Source organism: Nomascus leucogenys, chromosome X (genome assembly GCF_006542625.1).
Source record: "Nomascus leucogenys isolate Asia chromosome X, Asia_NLE_v1, whole genome shotgun sequence".
Classification (NCBI taxonomy): Eukaryota; Metazoa; Chordata; class Mammalia; order Primates; family Hylobatidae; genus Nomascus; species Nomascus leucogenys.
The window spans coordinates 80,168,187-80,194,014 of NC_044406.1; the positions used below are offsets into that span (position 1 = coordinate 80,168,187).

Consider the following 25,828-nt stretch of genomic DNA (forward strand, 5'->3'; position numbering starts at 1 on the left):
ATCATCATTGTAACTGGCATGACATGGTATCTCATCGTGGTTTTGCTTTGCATTTCTCTAATGATCAGTGATGTTGAGCTTTTTTGCCTATGTTTGTTGGCCATGTAAATGTCTTCTTTTGAGAAGTGTCTTTTCATTTCCTTTGCCCAATTCTTAATGGGGTAGTTTGTTTTTGTCTTACATATTTGCTTAAGTTCCTTATAGACTCTGGATATTAGACCTTTGTCAGATAGATTGCAAAAATGTGCTCCCATTCTATAGGTTGTTTGTTCACTCTGATGATAGTTTCTTTTGCTGCGCAGAAGCTCTTTAGTTTAATTAGATCCCATTTGTCAATTTTTGCTTTTTTTGCAATTGCTGTTGGCGTTTTCTTTTTTTTTTTTTTTTTTTTTTTTTTTTGAGATGGAGTCTCGCTCTGTCGCCCAGGCTGGAGTGCAGTGGCGCAATCTCGGCTCACTGCAAGCTCCACCTCCCGGGTTCACGCCATTCTCCTGCCTCAGCCTCTCCGAGTAGCTGGGACTACAGGCGCCCGCCACCACGCCCGGCTAATTTTTTGTATTTTTAGTAGAGACGGGGTTTCACCGTGGTCTTGATCTCCTGACCTCGTGATCCGCCCGCCTCGGCCTCCCAAAGTGCTGGGATTACAAGCGTGAGCCACCGCGCCCGGCCGCTGTTGGCGTTTTCATCATGAAATCTTTGCCTGTGCTTATGTCCTGAATGGTATTGCCTAGATTTTCTTCTAGGGTTTTTTGTAGTTTTGGGTTTTACATATAAGTCTTTAATCCATCTTGTGTTAATTTTTATATTAGATGTAAGGAAGAGGGATCTAGTTTCAATTTTCTGCATATGGCTAGCCAGTTCTCCCAGCACCATTTATTAAATAGGGAATTCTTTTCCCCACTGCTTGCTTTTGTCAGATTTGTCAAAGATCAGATGGTTGTACGTGTGCAGTCTTATTTCTGGGTTCTCTATTCTATTCCATTGGTTTATGCGTCTGTTTACTATGTGAAGTAAACAGTTTAAGAAATAGTAGCTTAAAACTTTTTCTACAAATTTTATTTCTGTAGTCCCTGCACCCCAGGCAGTGCTTTAATATAATCATAGTGCATATTCTCCAGGTTCTTACTTCAAAACAATTTCAACATTCTTATCTTCCTCATCAGTCTCAATATTCTTCCTATGCAGGTATATAATGAGAAAGTGTTTTGTTTCTTTTAAAACAAAATTTCAATGAGTCTACTAAGTAAATAATTATTTTTTCAGTACATTTGATGGAGAATAATATGGAATAATCACAAATTACTGATTAATGAAATTTCTCTCAGAAATATAGATCATTCACCTTTTCATTTCCCCCCATTTTAACTAGTCTTTAGAGATTACTTATTGTAAAATCTGACATGAAATAAGCTGAAGAACTTTTCACTCAGTTTTTCAAGTTTAGAGAATCTAGTCTAAAGAGGACCTGATCGTTGTTGCTATTTCACTGACGATTTTGTTATTTTTTATTATAATGTAATAATATGCAAATCTTTCCCAATGCCCTAATACAAAAATAGCCAGTGTTAATTTTCTATGTTTGATTAAGTTAATGCTAATTTTAAAATTCCATTTTCATACTTGCTTGTTATTCGTTTTGCTTTGGTCAAGATAAATTTGCTCTAATTAAGCTAACATGGATTCTATTTTGTTGTTTTCATTGATACTGGAATATTGTCCCTTTCCCTAACTATGCTTCTAAATTCAATCGATAATTGCTCAAGGTTAAAGTGCAGTTATATTTCACATAATCTTTCTAACTTACATTTATTTCCAGTCATATTTCAGACAACTGACTTATTTCTTTTCCTAATTATATTTATTTTCTACCTTTACTTATTTCAATTTGTTCTCTGTTCGTCCTTTTGTTCTTCATTCAAGTTCCCAAATAATTGAAGTAGATTGTAGACCAATTTAGGTCAAAATATTTTCTTGGCTTATCACCTGAGATTCCTAGAAAGATCTCTTGAGAAATTAGAAATATCATTATTATGTAAGAGTTTTAATATAATCATAATGCATATTCTGCAGGTTCTTACAAAAAGAAATTAAATTTACCAATGGCTTAGTCTAGCATACTTTTTAATTATAGAATACATCTTAACTCCATTCATTATTGGGTTATTGACATCAACCTAGGAATTGCAGTTATTTAGGTTTGGCAGGCAATACTAATGAATGTTTTAAAAATAATGAATTAGTGAAGTTCTTTTTGCGTTGAAAACTGAAAACTAATTTTAATTAAGAGCTTAGTGTATCTCCATAGAATACTTTTAATTCTTTACTCTTGACAAAGCCAAGTTCTCATCATAACATTATGGCCTCTATTTGGCCATGTTTATGTTGCCAGATAATTAAGCACAAATAGCATCTTCAAAGAACTCAGAAGACATACAGGACAGCAACCTCCCAGAACAGATTTCTCAGGGACAAGAAATCTAGTGAGAGTTTGTTTCTACCTAGAATCTTGATCGAAGTGAATACATAAATTTTCTGAAATGTTAACATTTCTTCATCAAATACTCAAGGTTAGGAAGAAGTGCCTTTTTATGGTTTATAATATGGATCTTGATATGAGTTATATTTTTTTTAGTGAAGGAGAACCATTCCGTCTCCTTGCCCCACACTTGAGCTTAATATTCTAATATTAGGAAACAAAAAGGTTTATAATTCTTTACTTTGTGAATGTGAATTATAATTGACTTTTTAAAAAGAAAGTTAACTCATAATTTTAAAGCCGCTAACTCTCTGACAAACCTTTTGCACATAACTGGAAAGCATAAAAGACAAAAACTATAAGTTCATGATTTCATTCTCTTTTTTTATTTTTAAATTTATTTATTTGTTTGTTTGTTTGTTTATTTTTGAGATGGAGTCTCGCTCTGTCACCAGGCTGGAGTGCAGTGGTGTGATCTTGGCTCACTGCAACCTCCGCCTCCTGGGTTCAAGCTATTCTCCTGCCTCAGCCTCCCGAGTAGCTGGGACTACAGGCGTGTGCCAACACGCCCAGCTAATTTTTTTTGTATTTTTAGTAGAGATGGGGTTTCACCATGTTGGCTAGGATGGTCTTGATCTCTTGACCTCATGATCCGCCCACCTCGGCCTCCTAAAGTGCTGGGATTACAGGCGTGAGCCACTGCACCCGGCCTCCATTCTCTTTTTAAACAATTAGTGCCATTATTCAGATATCGGAATGGTGGCAAGCTAGAGTAGACCCGGGTTATACAACTTTTGTGGTTGTTGTTGTTTTGTTTTGAGAGGGAGTTTCTCTGTGTTGCCCAGGCTGGAGTGCAGTGGTGTGGTTTTGGCTCACTGCAAAGCAATGATAACATTATGATTGAAGCAATTCTCCTGCCTCAGCCTCCCAAGTAGCTGGGATTACAGGCATGTGCCACCACGCCCAATTAATTTTTGTATTTTTAGTAAAGACGAGGTTTCACCATGTTGGCCAGGCTGATCTCAAACCCCTGACCTCAAGTGATCCGCCTGCCTCGGCCTCCCAAAGTGCTGGGATTACGGGTGTGAGCCACCATGCCTGGCCCCCAGGTTATACAATTATAATTCATTTATAGTTATGAGCAGACTTGTTTAACATTTAGGAAGTATCAATCCAGTCTTCTGTATGTAATTGAAGGGGATTTTTTTTTTGACATAGTTATTAGAAAGACTTCCTGCAAGCAAGATTACATATTGAAGGTAGTGAAAAAGACATGATTTTATGTGTTTGTGTTCTAGTGAATCTGAAAGATTAATCCATTTTAATCCTAGGGTGGGGGGTGGTAGTGGTGAATCGTCTCAGTATTATTGATACACGTCAGATTCTTTTCATGATGGCATCCACTTTACATACAGTAAAGTATGTATAACTTTTGTTTTTTGGTGGAGACAAGAATGATGCCAATAACCTAAACTATCTTTACTATATCGTGCTTTTCTTTGTAGGGGCTAGTTAAATCTTTAGGAGTTTAACTTCACCTATAGTATATTTATCTCCATTAATAATAAGAACATTATAAATTTTTACTAATTACAACAAAATTTAGTATTTTGAGCATAAATTTGGCCAAACTATTCCTCTATATTTTTTTCCAATTTCAAAATAATACTTTTATATTTTAAATAATATATTGCTTTAACATAATGAATTACTGTATATTTTCCCATTAAAGAGATTTATGCAGGAAATATTTCCAAGTGAAAGATACACTTTTAAGTGTGTGATAAACCCATGAATTGTTTCTACTCTCACACCTCTTAAAAAATTTTAAAATACATGTTTATCTAAAAATCACTCTACAGTAAGCTGCTGAATAATCAATTGATTTCAGCCTTTTGAGCTTTTCAAATTCTTACTGGAAAAAACTATTTTGATGGAATGGTTTTCCCCTCCCTTAATCCTGCTCTGACAATTTATAAAATATTAGAAAACGCATAACTGCTATATCTGAATCATACATTTAGAAAAATTTTTAATGCATTCATAGCCACCTTTAAAAAATTGGACAACATTCAAGAGACTCACCCAGGTACTACTTACATAGTGTATTTTTAGGAACTTATGGTAACAGCAGTGACAGTAATTACTTTGAAAATAAAGACTAAATGAAGCTTATAGTATTGTGTTTTGTCTTTATTTGGGTCTAGTTCTTAAGAAAATAATTGAGGATCATTAGTTTGAAATATCTGTGTCTACACTGAGGAATAATCTTGAGCCATTCTCAGGTAAAAATAAGAAATAATCCAATGAATAAGCAAACATAAATTATTCTTTTAGGGATTTAAACATAATTTACTGATATTTTCTGATAAGTTTTGATATTTAAAATATGAAAGTTCAAATTACCTAATGTTAAATAAGCTGATGGATTGAACTTGTCTACTTATAATTCATAACTCTTCCACTGAATATTTGAAGTCCATAAATCCAACACAGCTTCATTTTTATGGCACCTATCTTAATTAGCTTTCAGTCAGGATATTGAAATATGAAAATATACACAGAACTATAGTTCTATGCTGTTTTTGTTCTTTCACATGCTAATAAGAGTATGCATTTTTAAAGTTTAGTAAACTTAAATTATAAAAAGTGGGAAAATGTCTTCTCTTTGAAATAAAATTGATAAGTTAGGACTACATATATATCATCTGAGAAATAAATATTATGCTTTTTTTTTTTTCCAGTAATGTCTGGAACAGCTAGAATCTCTCCCAGGTGCCCTAGGGCAGGCCATCCCATAGAGATATATGATCACTGGGTCTTGCTATCTAGATCTGGAGGCTTCTCAGGATCAGAGTTCTGCACAGAAACATTAAGAGATTTTGCACTGTGAATATTTCAACATGTCCAGATAATCTGTGCGAAAAGCATTGTTCTTTTGTGCTTCTCTGAATGACCTCTTTGCACAGAATGATAGGTTTATCCTTTTTTCACATCATTATGTTTGCTGGGGGGAAATCGTGCTGTGCTACATCATAATAATATGTAATCTTCTTGCTCAGTTTAGCTGAGATTTAAGGAGACTCTGTTCATAGAAGCTCTTCTTTAAAACCTGATCTATAATTTTGCAGAATCACCCTAGCAGAAGAGCAAGAGGCTTTATAAGAGCGATACAACCATTAAAACTCTTAAACGAAGATTAGTTTCAAGTTTTACAATCCGGTACCAAACCATCTGGCAAATCTCATGTCGGGTTTTGTTAAAGCTCTGAGCTTTCTAAGTGTTAATTCATCCCCCTTCTATAACATTCCCCCTTCCCTAAACACACATAGGAACACACACTTGACTTGATGATTAAGATAAAAGATCTAATTAAATGCTCCAAGCTTGTTGATTTTTCCACCTGGTGATTTGTTGCTCTTGACGACAATTTCTAGATAGCTGTTTGCTTTTGGCAAAACGCTTGGAATCCTTATGGATAAATGAATATATTTCTCCCAAATTATTCATCTTGTTTTTTCCACATTTCTCTTGGGTCTAACTACATCCAGAAGGAGGATCCTCATTACCTTGTGCTGACAAACCACTTCAGAGGGACTCAGATTAGTCTGAAAAATATTGGACATGCCTATGAAATAACACAACACTATTTTACTCAATATCTCATCATTGTAGCTTTGATGATGGCAGTTATCCTAGAAAAAAAAAATGAAGTCTTAAATTTTAGTTTATATTAACCCAGCGTTATTTCTAAACATTCCATCCATAGCTATCAAATTGTTCTTCGCATTTAGAAATCCATGTCTCTTGACAACAATTTGCATACAAAACTCAAGACAAAACAAAAAACACACAAAGAATAAAGGAGAATTAATCATGGACGTAAAGTATTCCAGATTCACAATGTCTTGTCTGTGCCATGCTGTTGATAAACATAGCTTTACATGTCCCTTTAATTCTGCTAAATGTGTGCCAGTTTCCCCATGGAGAGGAAACATTACTAAATTATGTATTTTCTAGTCTTGCCTCATCTCTAAAAAATACAGTAAAAATTCAGTTTGTGAGTTTATATGGGAACACTTTACTCTGTGTAACTTATAAGAAAGCTTATAGTTCTTATATTTCTTCAAGCATGTAATCTATAGAGTCCTTCTAGGAAAGAGAATATCTCAATACTTGAAAATTTTGACCAAACACTAAATATCAAACTCCAAGTCTGAACGTATTTAATCCAACCTTTCTCCTTGTCTCCACCTAAGAAAATTTCATTGATTTTTAAGCAAATATAGATACATTTTAAACATTTAAGTAGCAACTTTATTTTATACTTTCAATTGTCAGTTTGACTTAAAATCTATATTTATCCTTACTATAAGCACTAATAAATAGGATTCATACCAGTCCTCAAAATTTAAGCTTTTGAGAAATCTCCAGTTTTAAAAAACAACTTTTGAATTTGAAGTTTCAACTAAATTCACACAAAAACTTGTATTTACCTGAGTAAGAAGAATTTATCTCTAATCAAAAGAGGCTTCTTCCAACTAGAGATTATGTAACAATTGGAATAAGTAAAGAATAATTAATGTCTGCCTTACCTGTTTCCGGCACCCTCACTCATCACATTATTGCAGCAGTGGTAAATTTTCATTTTTCAGACATATGAAAAAAAATTTAAAAAACCTCTAAGTAACTGGAATTTATTGTTTCAACAAATTTCAGGTGCTTCATAGTACCTTACTGATGAGAACTGAGGGTCATTTCTGAATGGGAATAGAAGATTGTGAGGCCAGCATACTCCATCCCTGGCAGGGCTGCTTGGGGCCTTTCTCTTGTATTAAAGTGATAGCTTCACTTAGAAAAGAGACAAGGGGAGAGAGACGTGGAGAGAGAATGAGAGAGGGGTGGAGAGAGATTGAGAGAGAAAGAATGAATCACATGGTGAATGGCTTCTGCTTCATGTTGTTAGAGAAGATAAAACCGTAATAGTGCAAACCAAGAGGATAATTACAAAATGCCAAGCATTTTATTATAGTAACTCAGTATCATAGAAGTATGTTATGAGGCTCATGTTATTATATGCATTTCACAGATGATAAAGCTGAGAATCATCTTAAATAACTTGACAAAGTTCATAAAACTAGTAGACTGTAGAGCCAGATGTAGATTCCAAAGGCTCTATCCTTTCCACTGTTGCACCATATTGTTGAGTAGACTTCAGTCTCTTTTAAATATATATCTTTTCTTCCTTAAATATTGCATATAGAATACATCTTAACACCTCTAACAAATATAAGGCGGAAAGGCATGTCAGGAGAAAAGAAACATTAAAGAGAGTAGTAATTAACTGAGAGTTTCTCCTATTTCAGGAAACCTCTGGATTATATTCACCGCAATCAGAAAACATGTCTGGTAACATTATAAAAATTAAAAGTTGATATTGTGTCAAGGCTTTTAATGAAAATCATTCATCTATATATGTCCTGGGAAAAATAAGCATCAAGTTACACTTTATATTTGTAAACTTTGCCATAGTTTTGATGAATGTTATTTCCACAGTAAGGGTCATGCTTTCTTATAAGGAAATAAGAATGAAGAAAAGTTTTTTATAAATGTAATCACTAGAAGCATCACCCACATACTTAAATGTCTGTAGGCGTATATCATCATGCTAGATGTTGCATAGGACTCTCCAAAAAATATCTCATATGCATGTTTGAGGAGACCTTTTTGGCCCTAATCTGTCAATATTTCAACCATATGGCAATAAGATAACAATAATGTATCAGTTATACCCACTTGTAGTCTTCGGTAGCTAAAATAAAGTGATAACAATGACAATTTATAATGTCACATATTTGTAAATTATGAGACTTCCGTGGTGGGTTTGATTACCCAGAAAATGATAGCATACTTACATTTCTAGTGGAAAACCTACTGCATTTGAGAAAGAAATGTAATTGCTGAATGCACCAGTGCATCTCTGGATTCTTTTTTTTGCTAGATTTTGAAACAATAATGGTGAAACTATTCAGAAATAGCATGATCTTATTGTAAGAATGATTTTCTTACCATTAGGTTTGAGTTGCAATACAATTTCTAATGGCGAGAAGAAAGGATGCATTCCACATTTCTCCTGAAAACAATCACAAAACCAGGAGCCGGGTGAGATGGCTCACACCTGTAATCCCAGCACTTTCAGAGGCCGTGGCAAACAGATCACTTGAGCTCAGGAGTTTGAGATCAGCCTGGGTAACATGATGAAACACTGTCTCTACAAAAAAATATATATATACAAAAATTAGCCGGGCATGGTGACATGCACCTGCAATCTCAGCTACTCAGGAGGCTGAGGTGGAAAGATCACTTGATTCTGGGAGGTTGAGGCTGCAGTGAGCCAAGATTGCCCCACTGCATCTCAGCCTAGGTGACAGAGTGAGATCCTGTCTCAAAAAAAAAAAAAAAAAAAAAAAAAAAAATCACAAAACCATAAAACCAGTCTGGGTTTACCTCTCCCAGTAGCTTTGCAATTAGTCAAGTTAAGGAAAGCAGTTAATGCATGAAGTTACTAAAGCTCAGACACTGTGCAACACTGTCAGGAAAACATTTGAGAACAGCAAGAAGAAGCGGCCAGATTTAGAAAGTTCAATCAAATTATCTTGCTTCATAAGCCTATTTTTGCAAAGCAGATATATTTTGGGAAGTGAATTTTATTCTTTTAGGTTTCCTGCATCTTATTATTTTCATGAAAGACTGAGTCCTTTGGAAGCTGAAAATATGTTTTCCTTTTATTGCAAAAACTTTATTATTGTGTATATTTTGAGAAATAATTCTCACTTCTGTGAATTGGAATTTGCCTTAAAATTTTCTTACTTTTTGACAAAAAAAAATGGAATTAATAGAATTTTGAGCATTTACTCTTAATCAATGCTTCTTATGATCCAGCCTCTTCCTTCCTCCTCCATAAATAAAATAATTCAAGAAAATTACAGATAATTTTTAATCTATAGAATTTCTAGATTCTAAAAGGTGGGAAATAATATAAACCTACCCCTTTTCTCTCACATATGTCTATTTCTTTACACAGCATCACTAGTGAAACAACATATTTGTGCTTGAAGGCATTAATGCAATTTTAAAGAGTCACATCCCTTCCAATGTCTAAATGATTAACAAGTAATCTCTAACTCAGGAATAATAATAAGATCCAATATCTATCCTTCCTTCTCTTAGAAGTATTATTTTTTATTATTAGCAATAATGCCAGTGACATTTCTCAAGGCTCTTTAAGATCATTGCTAAAACACCCTTCTTACTTCTTGGCACTGAGCACTATCTTAATATGAACTGAATTAAAATGTGGCTTAAATCTACAAAGACTGTGATTCTTATAAAGCATTTTACTCTTTTCTTGAAAGTTTGACATCTAATTCCATAAAAGGAAAGATCGTTTGGTTCAGTATGTGGTACATGTGAGGAAAGAGAAATACAGATCTGCATTTTATTTCTCAGGTGTCACTGATGAACCCTAGTTCATTTTCTTAAAACAGTCAAGCATAAATGTAGTTAAGCACTAAGTTTTCCTGCAAGTGTCATTTCTCTCACTTGCATTACAGTTAGGTCTCAGCAGTTCTGTATATTGGGGCTATTCTATTAGATGATTTCCTGGTTTTTAGTCTTATAACTATGTAATTTTGGAGAGGGTGGGGAGTGATAAAATATTGGCAGGGGTGGGGGGATTATTTTAAGTTCTTATTTTTGTACAAAACAAAGCAAAGTAATTTTTTCTAATGTTTGAATACTGAAGCATGTTATACAGTAGACATGTTTAGTTACCAAATTTAAATGTGCAAGGTACATCCACTTAGACTTATACTTTTAACCAAGTAAAACAGCATCCCTACTTAATTAAATGGACATATGAATACAGCATTATGTATTTGACAGAGGGCAGCCCAGCAGACGTTGAACTGCTCACAGTTGACAGAGAATGTTTAAATTAGATGCTTAAAATGTGCATGTGAAATGCAACCCAAATAAACTTGGTTTTTTAAAAAAAGTTAAATGTACCTTTTGGCCATTTGCATGTCTTCTTTTATGAAATGTCTGTTCATATCTTTTGCTCATTTTTAAATTAATTTTTTTTCTATTGAGTTGTCTGAATTCCTTATATATTCTGGTTATTTATCCCCAAAGTAGTCAACATCACTAATCTTCAGGGAAATGCAAATAAAAACCCCAGTGAAATAGCATCTCATTCCAGGTAAAAGGGCTATTACAAAAAGACAAAAAATAACAGATAATGGAGAGGATGTGGAGAAAGGGGAATGCTAGCACATTGGTGATAGGAATGTAAATTAACACATCCACTATGGAAAACAGTAAGGATGTTCCTGGAAAAACTGAAAGTAGATCTATCATATGATCCAGCAATCCTACTGCTGGTTATATATCCTAAAAAAAGAAAGAAAAGAAAATTGATATATCAAAAAGATACCTGCACTTCTATGTTTATTGCAGCACTAATCACAATAGCCAAGATATAGGATAATTCTTCAATCACTTCCAACTTGGTATTGCTTCCTTACATAAGTAACAACTGAACATCTTTGGTAAAATCTGTTAATTCCTGAAAAGACAAGGATCATTTGCACTGAGGATCTGCGTCCTCAATGCACTTAGCACTTATCACATCTATTAAATCTCTTGGCATTTATTATATCTATTAAATATCTTTGTATGGCAAATAGCAAATTTGTGTTGTGGTGGCACACACAAGATTGATTTTAATTTGCAACAAGAGCACATTCACAAATATAGCCCTTGAAGCCATTAGGTTGCAAAAGCATTGGACAGAAATTTTCTACAGCTTAAATGTCAGCCATTTAAAGATTTTATTTTATTTTATTTTATTTTATTTTATTTTAATTTAATTTAATTTTATTTTATTTTATTGAGACAAGGTCTTGCTCTGCTGCCCAGGTTAAAGTGCAGTGGCACAATCATAGCTCACTCTAACCTCCAAAATGCTGGGCTCAAGTGATCCTCCCACCTTGGCCTCCCAAAGCACTGGGGTTACAGGTATCATTTAAATTGTCCTCCACAATTTCATTCATATGTTTAATAGAACACATAAATGTAACACTACATGTAAACTCCATGAGAAAATAAATTTCTTTTCTTTGTTTTCTCTTTTTTAACTCTAGTACCTAAAGCTATGTGTGGCATATTGTTAACCCTCAATAACCATTTGTTACATAGATAAACTATGAAGTCTAAAAAGAGATAATTTACCCAGGCACTATTTTAGCTACCTATAGGCAATGTTTATATGAAATGTACTGTGTATTTTACTTTTAACAAACAGCTTAAAATACTTCTATTTTCTTCCCTTCTAAAGCCAATGAAGGAGGTTGTGCGATCTTGCACCCCCATGAAAGAGTCTACAACTGTGGAGATCTGGATTCATCCCCAACCACAGGTATGGCAAAAGCCCTATGACTTTTCCTCCCCCTTCCTTTTAAATGATTTTTATAAATGTATAAGGAATACTCTTAAGTAGTGTACACAATGTGTGTTCCCTTACATTTCTTCAGGTGATTTTGTGCTGGACTCAAAATTTACTGTTGAAAATATGACAGTAAATATATATCTTTTTAGTGTGATTTGATAATAACAGTGAAATTAACTTGTTGGATCAGGTAAAAGTGTTCCTCTAAAAGCATCTTCTAAATGTTTATTCTGCTGATGTTTAAGTGTAGTTTTGTAATCATGGATTGAAAAAAGTAAAACTGCTGTTTTATAATATGACTTAAATTTAAGTTTTAGCATAATATAGCATAATTTGCTTTTTATGTTAATTGGGCAAACTTTAGTAAAACTTCACTGAAACAAATTTGTCTGGGGGATAATGTTAGCAGCAGTAAATATGCTAGGTCTGCAGCAAACTCTTCCCTTGGAGGGAAGAATTCAACTGAGGAACATAAGGTTGAGTGAGAGACCAATGCAAGTTTTAGAGCAGGAGTGGCAGTTTATTAAAAAGTTTCAGAGCAGGAATGAAAGGAAGCAAAGTGCACTTGGTAGAGGGCCAAGTGGGCAATTTGAGAAATCCAAGTACCCTGTTCGACCGTTGACTTGAGGTTTTTATACATTGGCACGATTCCAAGGTTTGTGTGTCTTCTTCCTTGATTTTTTGTTGGGATGGGCTATCCACCTGCACAGTGGCCTGCTAGCACTTGAGAGGGGCCCCATGTGTAGTGTGTTTACTGAAGTTGTGTGCATGCTCATTTGAGGCATTTTTCCCTTACCAGTTGAGTGTTCCTAGAGGAAGGTGATATACCAGTTAAATTCTACCATTTTGCCTCTTAGTGTACATGTTTGAGCCCACCCACCCAACTCCTGAGATCTTATTGGGAAGCTGCTGATCACCAGCTTCAGGTGTTTTCTATCTTTTGGGGGTCTCCCTTTCCTTGCCTCTGCTGCGACTGATTATTATTTTAGAGAGACAGTTTAATGACAGCCTGACTGTCACCTGATGGTCACCTGACATTCCTGGGGGAGAAGCATCTTCTGCCCTGCTCATGTCTTTATAGCTGCCTACTCTAACAAAACTCGTCTGAATTTGTTTTTAAAAATCAGGTCATAAGGTGTATTTGTAAAGCAACCACTTTTACTTATTTTGGTCAGGACAGCTAAAAAATGTGACCAAAAATTCAATTCTAATTGGTTTTCCTGGTATAAGTTTTAAGAGGACTTAAAAAAATGGGGTTGGCTGGGTGCGGTGGCTCACGCCTATAATCCCAGCACTTTAGAAGGCCGAGGAGGGCAGATCACGAGGTCAAGAGATCGAGATCATCCTGGCTAACACAGTGAAACCCCGCCTCTACTAAAAATACAAAAAAAATTAGCCGGGCATGGTGGCGGGTGCCTGTAGTCCCAGCTACCTGGGAGGCTGAGGCAGGAGAATGGCGTGAACCCGGGAGGCAGAGCTTGCAGTGAGCTGAGATCGTGCCACTGCACTCCAGCCTGGGCGACAAAGCACACTCTGTCTCAAAAAAAAAAAAAAAAAAAAAGAAAAAAAAAAAAAAAGGGTTAGAAAGCCAATGTCCAGACATTAATATGTTATTTGGTGTTCTATGACTGGTTATTATACTGTTGTTAATAAAGTCCTAAATCTGACTCCTCTGGTATCAAATTAATATCCATCAATTGCCTTCTACCTAGTTATTTTCAAATGTCTTTTATTTGTTATAGGATAAATAAATTCAAATAATGTAAATACATAAATACGAATTTAGACTATTCGATAAATAACCCAAATGGAACGGAAGGAGGGTCATGTTAATTATTTATTAATGTATGTGTGCATCTGAAATTCATGGAAGCCATGCATTCTGCAATTATAACATCCTACAATATTTCACAGAGTTAATTTATGCTGTTTGCAAAGAGTTTCAGAATTGATTCATGCACTGTGAGAAGATATGATTAATATTATAAAGGTAAATCCCAACCCAGGATTCTGTCCAAATTATCACAAGTTTTAAGTTATTCCAGCCTGAATTAGTGAAGTTTCGCCAAGTTTGAAACTATCGTAACCTCCCAATGGGTTCTCGTTTCCTGCTGCCTAGACAGAGCCAATTTATCAAGACAGGAGAATTACAATAGATAAAGAGTTTAATTCACACAGAGACAGCTGTACATGAGACTAGTTTTATTATTACTCAAAAACTCAGGAGAGGATGGAAGTTTTTAAGGATAATTTGGTGGGTAGGTGGTCAGAAAGTGGAGAGTGCTGATTGGTTGGGTTGGAGATGAAATCATAGGCAGTGTTGAAGCTGTCTTCTTTTGCTGAGTCAGTTCCTAAGTGGGGGTCACAAGACTAGATAAGCCAGTTTACCAATCTGGGTGGTACCAGTTGATCCATCAAGTGCAGGGTCTGGAAAATACCTCAAGCACTGATCTTAGGTTTTACAATAGAGATGTTATCACCAGCAGCCCCAACACCACATGTAAGCCACCAAGGCTTGGGCCTTGCACCCTCTGAAGCAATGACCTGTGCTATATTTTGGGCCCTTTTAGCCATGACTGGAACTGAAGCACCTGTGACACAGGTCACCATGTCCTGAGGCTGCACAGAGTAAGAAGGCCCTTGGCCCAGTCCATAAAATCATTTTTCCCTCCTAGGTCTTGGTCCTGTGATGGCAGGGGCTGCCAGGAAGGTCTCTAACATGTCCTGGAGACATTTTTCCCATTGTCTTGGTGATTAACATTTGGCTCTTCATTACTTATGCAAATTTCTGCAGCAGCCTTGAATTTCTCCCAGAAAATAAGCTTTTCTTTTCTGTCATATTGTCAGGCTTAAATTTTCCAAAATTTTATGCTCTGCTTCCTTTTGAACTCTTTGCCACTTAGAAATTTCTTCTGCCAGACACCATAAATCATCTCTCTCAAGTTCAAAGTTCCCTAGATCTCTAGGGCAGGGGCAAAATGCCACCATTCTTTTTGCTAAAACATAGCAAGAGTGAGCTTTACTACAGTTTCCAACAAGTTCCTCATCTCCATCTGAGACCACTTCAGCCTGTACTTTATTGTCCATGTCACTATCAGCAATTTGTTCAAAGCCATTCAACAAGTCTCTAGTAAGTTCCAGACTTTCCCACATTTTTCTGTCTTCATCTGAACTGTTGAAACTGTTCCAACCTCTGCCTGTTACCCAGTTCCAAAGTCGCTTCCACATTTTAGGGTATCCTTATATCAGCACCCCACTACTTCAGTACCAATTTACGGTATTAGTCCATTCTCACGCTGCTATGAAGAAATACCCGAGACTGGGTAATTTATAAAGCGAAGGGTTTTAATTGACTCACATTTCCCCATGGCTGGGAAGGGGGCCTCAGGAAACTTATAATCATGGTAGAAGCCACCTGGTGGCAGGAGACAAAGTGAGTGCTGAGCGAAGGAGGAATTCCCTTATAAAACCATCAGATCTCATGAGAATTCAATATCATGAGAACAGCATAGGGTAAACTGCTCCCATGATTCAATTATTTCCACCTGATCCCACCCTTGACACATGAGGATTATTACAATTCAAAGTGAGAGTTGGGTAGGGACACAGAGTCAAACCATATCAGGCTGTTATCGTCTTTGTTTCAAAGTTAAACAGTAAACTAAGTTCCTCCAACAGTTCAACCTATGCCCAGGAATGAACGACGACAGCTTGGCAGTTAGAAGCAAAATGGGGTCGGTTCGGTCCAATCTTTTTCACTGTAATAATTTTCTTAGTTATAATTTTTGCAAAAGTGGTTTTACTATGACTTTCAAGTCATGCCCTGCTGATTCAGTCTCAAGAAAATTGGTGAGAATGTAGAATACAAAGCAAACATAATATAATAACGCCACCTACACCTGTATCCAAGAGGCATCTCAGACTTATACTACCAGTTTATTGAATGTTTGATTAAGAAACCGTTGCAGTGGTCTTCAGAATAGAAGTGTTGAAGAAAATCACACAATTTCAAATAGGCACCTTAAGATTATAAAATTTAACCTACCAGTATGACATCAGGTATCACTGGGATAAATAGAAGTCAGATGGAATTAGACATTATAATATAACACTTTTCCTCGATGAATAAGAAGATGCTAAATCAATGTTTTGTTTTGTTTTGTTTTGTTTTTTTGAGACTGAGTTTTGCTCTTGTTGCCCAGGCTAGAGTGCAGTGGAACGCTCGGCTCACTGCAACCTCTGCCTCCCAGGTTCAAGCGATTCTCCTGCCTCAGCCTCCCAAGTAGCTGGGATTACAGGTGCCTGCCACCATGTCCAGCTAATCATTGTATTTTTAGTAGCGACGGTGTTTCACCATGTTGGCCAGGCTGGGCTTGAACTCCTGACCTCAGGTGATCCACCCACCTCAGCCTCCCAAAGTGCTGGGATTACAGGCATGAGCTACTGCACCCAGGCATAAGTCAATGATCTTTTATCTAACCAAGTAGTTATTTCTGACTGTATTCCTGTAAATGGAGTCCCATATAATTAACTCTACTGATTTACCAATTACCAATTCTTTTGTCTGTTAACAAAGATAAAATCTTGTTATTATTGACACAATTATTTCTTACACAGGGAGTACTTTTTTCTTGAAGATCTTTTTAAAGTTATCTGACAGTCTTGATTGCCTGAGGCTTCAATTGCAATTTGAGATAGACCATAGACTGATGGGTTACATTTTGTATATGGTATTATTACAGGCAAAGTATGTACGGATAAGGACTTTTCAATCTTGTTTTTAAGGAACATTGTGCTTGCCCCTGAAAAGCTTAAATAAAATACTTATTTCCTGAATAAACTTTTATGGTTTCTTATGAAATATCTTATTTTTAACAAGATATTCATTACTTAATTTGGGGAATTTTAAAAGCAATATTCTGAAAATAGAACCTAGTGGAACTAGAGTGCAATTTAGAAGTTAAATTATTTCTGTCCCTCCACTGAAATCTTTAAATGTTTTGATAATGCCACATTCAACAATTTAGATGCCAATTAATTAACATTCATGATACAGATAGTGACTTTTTTAATTTTTAATTTAATTTTATTTTTTTGAGACAGAGTTTTGCTCTTGTTGCCCAGGTTGGAGTACAAGGACACTGTCTCAGCTCACTGTAACCTCTGCCTCCCGAGTTCAAGCGATTCTCCTGCCTCAGCCTCCCAAGTAGCTGGGATTACAGGTGACCACCACCATGCCTGGCTAATTTTTATATTTTTAGTAGAGACAGTGTTTTACCATGTTGGCCAGGCTGGTCTTGAACTCCTGACCTCAGGTGATCCATCTGCCTCGGCCTCCTAAAGTGCTGGAATTATAGGGGTGAGCCACCACGACTGGCGGTTTTTGTTTTTGTTTTTTAATTGGCAAATGCTACAATAGTGTCCCATAAAACAGAGTGGATCCTAGCTGAAAAGCCAACTATTCAACTAATTAATGTGGGAATTGTGAAATCATAGGTTGATTTATTCTTTGAGTAAAGAAAATCAAATGAGAATGTCCATTTCCTTATTAGGATAATTATCATTTTTGTGAGTATCTTTAAAAATATTTTGATACATAACTGGAGTAAATATATTGAAGTCCTAAATTAGGTTTTCAAAAATTAATGTTAGTTTTAATCAACTTCAGAAGTTAAATCAAATCACCCTGAAAACATTTTCAATTTCTAGGGGCCAATGGGACCAAAAACATTCACTGCAGCAAATATGCTAGCAGCTGTGCAATACTTAGAGGAAATAGAGAGGTACTCAAAAAGTGGCAGTCGATCAGCTTTGCACATGCCATATGTATATGCGAGTTAGCATGGAATTCTTATTTTTTTGTAATGTGGCATTTTATGTGATTTGATCGTTTCCCCTTCCACAATAAATTCACCCTTCACCTTCCCTTCCCCTGATTCATGGCAATTATAATGCTCTATGAGTTAGCAAGTCTAAAACTGAATGATGTTCTGTAAAAAAACTGAAACAAAATAAAACTGGCGTCTACTTATTGGTGCTTTTTCATGCTTTTCTATGACATTGAATGGCAATTGCCCTGCTTGTAAAAAAATTATTCTACTAAGATGCCATTCTAATTATGAATTTAGACAATATCTTGGCTACCACTGTACTTCATTAAATACAAGATTTGTAATCATGTCTTATTTTTACTGAGAAATAAGTAGCTTGGAATAATAGCACTAGACAATTGCTGTAGAATATATGGGAGTGTGGAATGGACTTATTGTTTGACTTTAATTTTCCAAATATCAATGGTCACAGCTCATGACTCATGTCTCCTACAAAAAACATAACTGACTTCTGACAAAAAAGGACATAAAATGTAAAGTGATACAAGATAAATGAAGACATTAGAAAGAATGATCACTTTGGAAAAATGATGGAAGCCAAATATGGTCAGGAAACTTATTTCTTGGCTGGGTGTGGTGGCTCACCCCTATAATCCTAGCACTTTGGGAGGCCGAGGCAGGTGGATCACGAGATCAGGAGTTCAAGACCAACCTGGCCAAGGTGGTGAAACCCCATCTCTACTAAAAATACAAAAATTAGCTGGGTGCGGTGGCAGGTGCCTGCAATCCCAGCTACTCAGCAGGCTGAGGCAGGAGAATCGCTTGAACCCGGGTGGCAGAGGTTGCAGTGAGCCGAGATTGTACCAGTGCACTACAGCCTGGGTGATAGAGTAAGACTCCGTCTAAAAAAAAAAAAAAAACTTTAAAAATTTTATATAAATTTACTATATATTAGGCAGTCTCCTAAGCATTTAAAACATTAACTCATCTAATTTTCATTACAAACCTATGACTGTTATTAAAACTATTATTATTATTTTCTGTATTTTATAGATGAGGAAATTGGGGAACAGAAAGATGCTAGTAAGTACCAAAGACAGGATTCAAACCCCTTTGTCTGGCTGCAAAGCTCATTTTCCTATTACTATATTACAGTTTCTCACTAAGAATGTAAAGAAAGAACCGAAGGTGGTCCCTGAAACAAATATATATATATATATATATAAAATTTTTTTTAAAGGAGGCTCTTTCTGGTGTTAGAAGAGTATAGTTTTCTATTCAGCTAGAAGAACACCTGCATACATTTGCATATGATAAAGTAAGATGATCCTTCATGATGCTGGAGTGAAAAGAAATAAACAATAAGATACACAGACCATACAGAATATAAGGTGTTGAAATATCCCCGAAAATGCAATTTTTAGAAATGGTAAATGTATGAGTCTCTTCTCACACTGTTATAAAGAACTACCTGAGATTGGGTAATTAATAAAGAGAAAGGTTTAATTGACTCAGTTCTGCAGGCTGTACAGGAGGCAGGGCTGTGGAAGCCTCAAGAAACTTACAATCATGGCAGAAGGTGAAGGGTAAGCCAGTCCATCTTACATGGTGGAAGCATTAGGGAGAGAGAGTGAAGAAGGAAGTCCTATGCACTTTCAAACAACCAGGTCTCGTGAGAACTCACTCACTATCATAAGAACAGCAAGGGGGAAGTCTGCTCCCATGATTCAATCGCCTTCTACCAGGTCCCTCCCACAACATTGGGGATTACAATTAAACATGAGATTTGGGTGAGGACACAGAGCCAAACCGTATCACTCCTCCACCGACCCCTCCCAAATCTCATGTCTTTCTCAGATTTCAAAACACAATTATGCCTTCCCAGCAGGCCCCTAAAGTTTTAACTCGTTCTAGCATTAACTAAAAATTCGAAGTCCAAAGTCTCATCTGAGACAAGGCAAGTCCCTTCTGACTATTAACCTGTAAAATTTTTTTAAAAAGTTTGTCATGTCCAAGATACAATGAGGGTACAGGCATTGGGTAAATCCTCCTATTCCAAAAGGGAGAAAATGGCAAAAACAAATTGGCTACGGGCCCTACGCAAGTCCAAAACCCAGCAGGGCAGTTATTACATTCTAAAGCTGCAAAATAATTACCATTATACCATGTCTTACATCCAGGCCACACTGATCCAAGGGATGAGCTCCCAAGTCCTTGGGCATCCCCACTCCTGCAGCTTTGCAGTGTACAGCCTTTTTGGCTGTTTTCATGGGCTGGCATTGAGTGCCTGCGGCTTTTCTAGGTGCACAGGGAAACTTTCAGTGGATCTGCCATTCTGGGATGTGGAAAACAGTGGCCCTCTTCTCACAGCTTCACTAGGGAGTACCCCAGTGGGGACTGTGTGTGAGGGCTCCAACCCCACATATGCCCTCTGTACTGCCCTAGTGGAGGTTCTCCATGAGGGCTTCATCACATGCAGCAGATGTCTGCCTGGGCATTGAGGTTTCTCCATACATCCTCTGAAACCTAGGTGGAGGCTCCCAAGCATCACCTCTTGCCCTCTGTGTAACTGCAGGCTCAATACCATGTGGAAGCTGCCAAGGCTTGGGGCTTGCACCCTCTGAAGCAAGGGTTCAAGCTGTACCTTGGCCCCTTTTAGCCACAACTGGAGCTGGAACAACTGGGACACAGGGTGCCATGTCCTAAGGCTGCACAGAGCAGCAGGGTCCTGGGCATGGCTCATGAAACGATTTTTCTCTCCCAGGCCTTCAGGTCTATGATGAGAGGGACTTCCATGAAGGTCGCTGAAATGCCTTCGAGGCATTTTCCCCTTTATATTGGCTGTCAACATTTGGCTCCTCTTTACATATGCAAATTTGTGCAACCAGCTTGAATTCCTCCACAGAAAATGGGCTTTTTTTTTTTTTTTGAGACAGAATCTCACTCTATCACCCAGGCTGGAGTACAGTGATGCAATCTCACCTCACTGCAAGCTCTGCCTCCCAGGTTCACACCATTCTCCTGCCTCAGTCTCCCAAATAGCTGGGACTACAGGCGTCCACCACCACACCTGACTAATTTTTTTTGTATTTTTAATAGAGACAGGGTTTCACTGTGTTAGCCAGGATGGTCTCGATCTCCTGACCTCGTGATCCACCTGCCTCGGCCTCCCAAAGTGCTGGGATTACAGGCGTGAGCCACTGTGCCCGGCCCCTGAAAATGGGCTTTTCTTTTCTACCACATGGCTGGGCTGCAAATTTTTCAAACTTTTGTGCTCTACTTCCATTTTAAAATATAAGTTACAGTTTCAGGTCATTTCTTTGTTTATGCAAGTGAATATAGGCTCTTAGAAGCAGCTTGGTCACATCTTGAACACTATGTTGCTTAGAAATTTCTTCCACCAGATAACCTAAATCATCTCTCTTAAGTTCAAAGTTCAACAGATCCCTTGAGCAGAGGCACAATGCTGCCAGTCTCTTTGCCAAAGCATAGCAAGAGTGACCTTTATTCCATTTCCCAGTAAGTTCCTCATCTTCATCTGAGACCACCTCAGCCTGGACTTCATTGTTCGTATAACTATCCACATTTTGGCCACAACAATTTAACAAGTCTCTAGGAAGTTCCAAACTTTCCCTCATCTTCCTGTCTTCTTCTGAGCCCTTCAAACTGTTTCAATCTCTGCCAGTTACTCGGTTCCAAAGTCACTTCCACATTTTCAGGTAACTGTATAGCAATGCCCCACTTCTCTGGTACCAATTTTCTGTATAAGTTTATTCTCATACTGCTATAAAGACATACCTGAGGCTGGGTAATTTATAAAGAAAAGAGGTTTAATCGTCTCATGGTTCTGTGGGCTGTACAGGCTTCTGCTTCTGGGGAGGCCTCAGGAAATTTACAATCATGGCAGAAAGTGAACGGGAAGCCAGCACATCTTCACATGGTGGGAGCAGGAGGAGGAGAGTGAAGGGGGAAGTCCTCCACACTTACGAACAACCAGATAGCCTCACAACTCACTCACTATCATGAGAACAGCAAGAGGGAAACCCGCCACCATGATCCAATTACTTCCTACCAGGTCCCTCCGTCAGCATTGGGGATTACAATTCAACATGGGATTTTGGTGAGGACACAGATCCAAACCATATCAGTAAACTACTATGATAATCTTTAATGAAAATCTTTCTGTAGATTGAGAGAAACTAAGAGTTATGGAATGCGAGAATTAGCAGTGTTGAAGAATGACCTAATCCTGGAATAGTGCTAACAGGATCACTAATTCAATATGTCAGCAGTAAATTTACTAGATGAAGGAACTGCTACATTAATCTTATATTTTACCACAGCCCAATTAAGAATCCACAGGAATTTGGCTAATCAGTTTTCATAAAATAAAATTATCTCTTATATAATTCTTTCATATTCCAAATGGTCTATAATTTCTGACAGAATGAGTCACACACCAATTTGAGTTTTTGTTTTCTTTTGTTTATAAACAAAGCACCCCAAAGGAAGATTTAGATGCTCAGGTTAAAGGTCAACACTAGTGTCTTTATTTCTTTTCCACGGAAAACTACCTTCTAGACTATGCATAATTGATTCATTAAATGTTAGACTATGCTTGGGCAATATTTTTTGTATTGATTTCAATTTGTGTCTATGTGGTGGGGCAACTTGCAATGCTTTTTTTTTTTTTTTTTTTTTTTTTTTTGTGAGACAGAGTCTTGCTTTGTCACGCAAGCTGGAGTACAGTGGTGCAATCTCGGCTCACTGCAACCTTCACCTCCCAGGCTCAAGCAATTCTTGTACATTAGCCTCCCACGTAGCTGACATTCCATGTGCACACCACCACACTCCACTGATTTTTGTATTTTTAGTAGAGATGGGATTTCACCCTGTTGACCAGGCTGGTCTCGAACTACTGGCCTCAAGTAATCCACCCACCTTGGCTTCCCAAAGTGCTGGGATTACAGACTCGAGTCACAGTGCTTGATCCTTGGAATGTGCTTTTGTTTGTTTATTTATTTATTATTTTATTTTATTTTTTGAGACGGAGTTTTGTTCTTGGTGCCCAGACTGGAGTGCAATGGCGCTATCTCGGCTCACTGCAACCTCTGCCTCCCGGGTTCAAGCAATTCTCCTGCCTCAGCCTCCCGAGTAGCTGGGACTACAGGCGTGTGCCACCATGCCTGGCTAATTTTGTATTTTTAGTAGAGACCGGGTTTCTCCATGTTGGTCAGGCTGGTCGCAAACTGCTGACGTTAGGTGATCCACCCGCCTCGGCCTCCCAAAGTGCTTGGATTACAGGCGTGAGCCACCGCGCCTGGCCTGGAATGCTCTTTTATTAGCAATGGAAGTATCTTGAAAAAAATTCACTGGGGTCACAAAATAGTACAAAGTTTTCCTAGGTGCACATACCATTAACTTCCTTTACTTGTCAGCTACAGTTTCACAACAGGTGATATTTTTGATACTTTTAAGATACTCACACTTTAAAAAAATGTTTTTGAATCACATACTTCATAGTTTAATGTTTTCCTCAAAGCCCAACACACTTATCTTTTGGCTTGAAGTTCAGAATGTGTTTCTTTGGTATGATTTCTTTAAGTTGTATGGAAAATGTGTATGTTCTTTAGAAACATAAGCTAACTATTATCGTGGAAAGATTTGAGGTCAGAATTATTTCAAAGCTTAATCTGGGAACTTTTGAGAGTAATTTTCATCTTCAAGAATTATGTTGTTGAAGGCCTTAAATGCCAAGACAAGTTTAGAGGTAACTCTTTAGACAGTAGAAAGACTAAATATAAAAAAATCAACATACCCTGATGTGATAACATTATTTGTAAGTGCAGGGTTTTATTTTTAGACATATGGAAAATATTCAACATTGTTCTCTGCCCAGAGTCCTAAGATTTTGTCATTGTCATTGACCTTTAGCCGTTTGAGTACTTTGCTTGTAATCATTAGTAACTCTTATTTTTAATTACTAACGGCATTGTATTAAGTGCTCTAAAGTAATAATTTCAATTTATTCAGTCCTTATAGCAGCTTTATTGTTGTATAGCCATTAATGCCTCAGTTGAGGAAACTGAGGCTCAGAGAGGTTAAATAATGTGCCTAAAGTTGCACAGTTTGCAAGTGTTTGATAGGGGGATTTAAACATAAATATTCTGATTCTAAAGTCCATGCTGTTTGTCCAATCATACACTGTCCCCTATTCTTATATTTATACATAATGGCTCCTCAGCGAACATGTATCCCAGGTGTGACCTGACATCCCACGATTCTCATGGCATGTTAATGAATCTTAGCAACAGAGCAGATGGGTATCATGTCCATAGATAAAAGGCTTATGAGCTCCCACAGCAGATGAATACACAGCACGACAGATGGGAACCATTCTTCTGGAGCTCTTGGACCACAAAATATTGGCAACCAACTTAGAAAAAAAGTTGCTAACTATGCCTTTTATATCTACCAGTTATTAGGCTTTGGAAAATAAATTATAGAATTTAAGCACTATTCAGTATAATAATAAATCAAATGAATAAAATATGGAGTTTCAGTTTTCAAATATAAGGAAGAAATCAAGGGTGAATATACTTCTATCATATGAATCATTTGTTTACATAGAGTTTTGGATTATGACTCATCATCCTATGCCTGAGTCTTCTAGCAATGTCTAGCACCCAAGCAAAACAAATTGCATTTGTAATCACAGAAGTAGCCTTGTTGATGACACTGAAACCAAGCTGCTAAAAGCTCATCACTTGGCTTATCATGAGGACTCATAAGTAAAGCACATTGAGAGTGAAATGGAGGCCACTTGAGAGCGGAATAAATACCAGGAATAGGTGAGGCCAGAGTTGGGGGCCTCATCGCATTTGGGGTGAAGGTATGATCCTCAAAGAAGAGTTACCAGTAGGGCACATTCTAATGCACAAGAGGGAATTTGATTAATTTGCACTAACTTTAGGATGCCAAAAGTCCTGATCTGGAGGGAAACATTCTGCAGAAAAAAACATGTGATCAATCATGATACTCATGGTTAGGCAACCTCATTATTTGGTTCTCTTTGTAGTAAGAACGCAGCCAGTGATTATCTCATTAACTGTACACAGAGCCTGAGACAAGTGACAAATTATTTGAATTTGTTTCCACATCTGTAATTTGGGGGTATTTATATCATTCTTATAGAATTGCCATGAAGGTTAGCACAATACAATTTCTAAAGTGAGCGTATGGAAGATGTTCAATAACCAGATAACCAATTCCATTTTTTCCCTCCAATCCCATCTGAAAATTGGAAGGCGAAACAAGAAGCAGGGAAACATAGACACGTGCAATTGGTTTAGCAAACATGGACATTTAGGTTTCCATGGCCACACTAGCACATTAAATTCTGTACTTAGATAGTGAGACTGGGCCTGCTAAAGTACTGCCAGGAAGCCAGGCACGGTGGATCACGCCTGTAATCTCAGCAATTTGGGAAGCCGTGGCAGGTGGATCGTTTGAGCCCAAGAGTTTGAGACCAGCATGGGCAGCATGGCGAAACCTCGTTACTACTAAAATACAAAAGAATCCATGTGTGCTAACACATGCCTGTAGTCCCAGCTACTTGGGAGGCTGAGATGGGAGAATCACCTGAGCTCAGGAATTTGAGACTGCAGTAAGCGGAGATCCTGCCACTGCACTCTAGCCCAGGCGATGGGAGGGAGATCCCGAGTAAAAAGAAAACATTGTATACAACACACACACACACACACACACATATATATATACGAAGTACTGCCAGGTATGGTGCAGATTGGTTCTGGTCCGAGGCAAAGTTGGCTATCACCTCAAGCCGTTGAGCAGGCTGAGAACCTTCAGAAGTATCTATAGAGGAAGGCTAGATAAAGGCCAGAGACATGATATGTCTGTGCCACTTTGTTGATTTTGTCAGGAGTTATTGTTAAGGAAACAAAAATTCCGTTGATTCAAGTTTGTATATCAGTTTATCTGATCAGCATGTTA

General features: G+C 37.3%; 1 protein-coding gene across 1 annotated transcript in view; it reads left to right on the forward strand.

The window, feature by feature from the left end:
- The window catches only part of PCDH11X (protocadherin 11 X-linked), a 787,481-nt gene that overhangs the window by 374,220 nt on the left and 387,433 nt on the right, over nt 1-25,828 (forward strand). Inside the window, exon 6 of the mRNA XM_030807651.1 lies at nt 11,874-11,954. Coding sequence (XP_030663511.1) covers nt 11,874-11,954 — 81 coding nt within the window. The remainder of the gene's footprint in view (nt 1-11,873; nt 11,955-25,828) is intronic.